General features: G+C 38.9%; 1 protein-coding gene across 1 annotated transcript; it reads left to right on the forward strand.

Annotated features, from left to right (window-relative positions):
• Positions 1–1,110: 1,110 nt before the first annotated feature.
• Positions 1,111–3,749, forward strand: adma (adrenomedullin a). The gene is made up of 4 exons (XM_072273155.1): positions 1,111–1,249; positions 1,731–1,840; positions 1,963–2,097; positions 2,785–3,749. Exons 2-4 carry the CDS (start codon positions 1,740–1,742, stop codon positions 3,053–3,055), a joined length of 507 nt encoding a protein of 168 aa, XP_072129256.1. The 5' UTR covers positions 1,111–1,249; positions 1,731–1,739; the 3' UTR covers positions 3,056–3,749.
• The last annotated feature ends 1,252 nt before the right edge of the window (positions 3,750–5,001 follow it).

Raw genomic sequence — 5,001 nt, forward strand, 5'->3', positions numbered from 1 at the left:
GATACCCGGACAGAGAGATTCCTGACAGGTGACGATCTTTATTTATGAGAGCAAATAATTTCAAAATGCAAGTTATTGCAACGAGTTAATCAATCGTTAAGTCAACAAAGAAGTGCTAGTTTAGTCATTACTACTCACGGCTCAAAGGACAATAATCTACTCGAAGCCGGTACTGGACTGACAGCCCAGAAGAAATCGGATCATAATCAGATAGTAAAAGCCAGCAGATAATTAGCAGGTGACTGCAACTGTTAATGATGACAGTTCAAAACAGAAAGTATCATTTATTTTGGGAAAAGATTGTACTGAAGCTTGGAATTGTTTCAGAACAACGCGGCATTCAATGAAGGAACCGCGGCGTTACAAAGGCTTCAACAAAAAAAACTTCCTTGAAGTAGTCGGGGAAATGTTTATCAAGTTGTCCATTTCAAAACTATGAAGGATGTACGTGACAATCACCCCCCATGCATTCCAATGATTGAGTAATGAATGATGGCTAGAGATACCAGAGGCATTGTCTAAGCACTACAAGCGGCTGTGTAGAGTCTCTGAGGGACAGAGAAGCTAAAATAGTCATCACTTGATTACACACGGCCAATTCACCTCATATGTATTCAGAAAATGTAATTATTTTTCTAGAATTAATTCACTTTCTATTACAGAATAAAGCGTGCTTATTGCCCTATCATTAATATCACATTCTTCTGACATAATTCATTATTCTTATCTTGAGATATTTATATCATTTAATAAATCGCAGCTCCTTCAAATATAAAATACCCCTCACAAGTAGAATTTTAAAAGCAACATAGGTTGCCTAAGAAATGCATTTTTCCTAAGGTATGGTATACCGTAAACTGCAATATTGAACTATATGATGAATCCTGTTTTGCATGCTTAATCTGAGTTTTATATGGGTTAAGTTATAAATTTTGGTGGGAAAATTCCCATATTTGGTAGATTTATGGACTGAAAACATATTGGCAGTTGATTGCATTTATCATACCCATCAAATGACTGTATTAGTTTTACAGGATGTACAAGTGTCACGTCTTGTCTAAGAGCTGTCCATCAATCGAATCTCCGCCCCATATGGAATCCTATAAAGAGAGGCTCCGCTGTGAGTCCGTCAATGCGAATCGAGAATAACAGTTTCGGCTGGATCTCTCTGCGAAAAGCTCTATAAGGATACAACACAGAGATACAGAATTGAAGAATTTTGGGAAACTCCTTTCAGTAGGGTTTCTAGGTATGTGTAAATTGGTATGACCGTGAAACATCGTAACGTTTATTAAGTGTACTACTATGGTTGTAAATATTTCTAGTAATTTGCGAAGTTACCGAAATTAAATGAGACTCGGGATAACAACAGGCACTCAGCAGGTTGCACTCGCCGTGGTTTATATGTCATGCTTTTAATTACTTACTTGAAATAACTGGCTAGATTAGAAAGCGATTTTGTGATGTCCATCACTGTAGAAACATCCTCAGAAAGGAAATTGCCACATGTAGAAACATACTAACTCGACGGCGGTTTCTGCCGAACGGAGATTAAAAAATAATAATAATATATACATCTCGCATGTGAGGGGAAAATTAACCGTTAACGCACTGCTGACACAGAGCCAGGGCAGAAAAACGCGTCAGCGGCATGGCCACCATTTCAAAACAAACAGCACTTGTCAGAAAATAGAGCCTAATGCCGGCGTGGATTTTGTTTTGTCTGGCAGGGCTTCACAATGAGGCTGCTTCAGGTAGCTCTTCTGTATTGCTGCTTCGTCTACTCTACCTTCGTCAACGTGGATGCCAAATTGGACGTAGCATCGGAATTTAAAAAGAGGCAAGTATAACAGGACGCCTTTCGCCAGTATTAAGCGAGTTCATTGATAATACGATCAGGTCTATACCAAGTGTGTCTGTGCGTGTACATTTAATTTATCGGGCTTGTGCATTTGTTCGCAGGTTGAACGCGTGGACTTTAAGCCGAGCGAAAAGGGATTTGAAAAATTCCAAGCTGAAAACTCAGGGGGTGCCAGCGAGTAGCCAACAGTTTGTGAGGACAGAAGACGTGAAAGAAAACTTTCACGCACACTCCAGGTAATTAAGCAAATACTCGCATTGCAGACCTGAAAAATGAGATCATGTAAGTGTTTCTTTATGGAAGTAAACGGGAGCGGTCTCAGTGTACGATATACCATAGTCAAATGATTTTTGGATTAGATTCTGCTCCATTACGCTCAATAAATATGAAAGATGAGAAGAGTTTATCAAGTTTGAGATATAGGTTTGTTGGGTTGAAGAATTGGAAGAAATTTCAATCCAGATGGACACGACTCGCTTTTGCTTGTTAATTGATACAAAATTATAGGGACTTCACAGCAATGCTAATGTGTCCTATTGCAAGACCGGGGTTCGGGATTCATGACAATCACTGTAGAGTGACTTCGAACTTGGGCAGGCTCCTAAAGTACTTGCGATAAATTTTGATAGCTGTGATCAAAGCCCCAAGTAAGCTCTGCCGAATATTTGAATTTTATTGTCACAATGTGCAGTATAATTTTTACGTTATTATTTACAACTTAGGTTGATTTCATGTCCATGTTTTGCTTAAACGCAAACATTTGCAAACTTAACAGATAAAGCGATTCATACAACGTACATCACGTTAGCTGAAGAATGGAGTCTATTACGTAGATTTTAGAGACCCAATCGTGTATAGTGCGGATTTCTAAACCTGTTTGTGGGATTTTGCTCTTATCATGATTGTTTTTCTCCTTTCACCAGCTCAGATGTGCATATTCGGATGAAGCGCAACCGACACGCGTTGCCACATTTTTCACAGCTCCAGCTGAACCGGCCCAGCTGCCAACTCGGGACATGCCAGGTCCAGCAACTAAGCCACCGCTTAAATCAACTCCTCAATAACCCGGAGAAGGACAGCATGGCTCGGTGGAGCACGTGGAGTCCCAACGGCTACGGCAGGAAACGGCGGTCCGTGCGATCCAAAATAGCGCTAACTCTGCCTCGACAGCAGGACTCACTGGCAAGGACGTAATGGGTTGTCCTCTGACAGGCGCACACAGACATGCAGGACTTACAACTGCGGAACTACTGCCATCGGCTACAATAAATGTTGGATGTAGTTGGACATAGGAGGTCCGATCGTAAATTCCGCCTTACCTTCATAACTCTTATAAGCTGCCAAATTTACCAGATTTCTGTTTGGCGAAGTTTCAGAGTGAACTGAATGGAAGAAAAGGGCGCCATCTCGGAGCATACGCCTGGGAATTAAGGGTTCATACCTTCATAGCGCCAAATTCCAGCCCATAATCTGAAGTCTGCATTTGAACCGTTGTTTTTCTTTTCTGTTTGGATTACAGGGAGTCTAAAATCCTGCTAGTAGAAAAAAGATTGCATCATACTTGAAAGCAACTTCTAATACAGAAAGTGCAATTGATGTTTAATGTATGAACTGCATTGTATATAAAATGGATTAAACTATTTAAATGTAACTTTTTATGTCCTGTACTTGTACATCTGGAAATTGAATTATTTTTATACGTGATAAAAATGTATAAGGGCATTGTAGTATCAACAATCTTTGAATCGTCTGTCCATATCTTGGAGATTAAAATGTTCACTAGTTACCCGACTTCTCTTGTACGTTTCAGACTTACAATGATTGTATATGTAGTACAATTTATTTTTTATCATAATTATTGAAAACAATAAATACCTGTCTTAATGAAGATGTTTGTGGTTATTGTATGCACCATTCTTAAGAAAAGATAGAATGAGGTTCTTAGCGAGTTCTTTTTTTCTGTTTACAGTTTTGTGTGCGATAGGTGATCCTTAAGAAGTCCAAGCGCATCATTTAACGAATATACAGTATATATTGAGCATTCAGCCGCGGAGCATCACACCTGCAAGGATGTTACATATCACGTACAGTCATGGCCAGTGCACAGAATGTCCCCAAACTCCTTTCCGAAAACGAACAGCGTGAACGTAATACAAATTCCTTCTGGGATATTCCAAGTAATCTAATTCATCCTAAATACCGTAAATATTAACAACCTTGCACTAGATTAACTACTTAATCAAGATTAATGTTTAGGGATTAAAATAAACGGAACAGCCCTTTGAGACTGGGAGCGGGCAGTAAATAGGACAACTTTTTTCCTCAGAGGTGGGAGCATGGATCAGAAACCAGGAATGTGGTCAAGTCCGTTATTTTTTTAATCGTGCAGCGCCGCCTGAGACAAAATTCAGGCATGACAAGAGAAAATAAAGAGCCCCCGACTTCCACCCGAACTCTCTAATGGTTTTACACCTTCTGTCAGTCTATGCATTGGAGCATTGTTCTCAACAGTGAAATTAAACTTAATGTTTAAAATAAAATCACTGATGCATATTATTTTACAATTAGCCCTGTACTGAAAAATGATCACCCGCAAAGGTCACTGAGTCACGGAGTGCATAGAGTGCTACAGCACTGAAACAATACTTTCGGTCAACCATATTAACGTCAATGAAAATCGGTCAATGATCAAAGTCGCGTAACACACCAATCCTTCATAACTAATTTGTACAGACCAAGCACTTGGGTTTGTTAAAATGCTTCCCATTGGTTTGAATTTAAGTTTGCATAGACTTAATTAAACTATTTCCAAAATGCAAGATTTTATTTTGATAACTTTTTAATTAAATGCTTCATACATTAATCGTATTCTATTCTTTTTTGATTTCAAAGCAGCAAAATTCAGAAATAAAACAACTATAAACATTTGGAACAAAAATATGAGGACTCTATGGATGCGATATAATCATAGGCTGGTACAGTTTATGGATAATTCACAGATCATGGATGGAGTTATTCTGCCATCTAGAGTCTACAAACATGAAGTATGAATTTATCACATGGGCTGAGAAGAGGACTCAACAAAATTCCAATGTTTTGTTCAATGGTGTCTCCACACTTCTCAAAAGTGAAACATTCTT

This window comes from Mobula birostris, chromosome 11 (assembly GCF_030028105.1).
Source record: "Mobula birostris isolate sMobBir1 chromosome 11, sMobBir1.hap1, whole genome shotgun sequence".
In the NCBI taxonomy this organism is placed as follows: Eukaryota; Metazoa; Chordata; class Chondrichthyes; order Myliobatiformes; family Myliobatidae; genus Mobula; species Mobula birostris.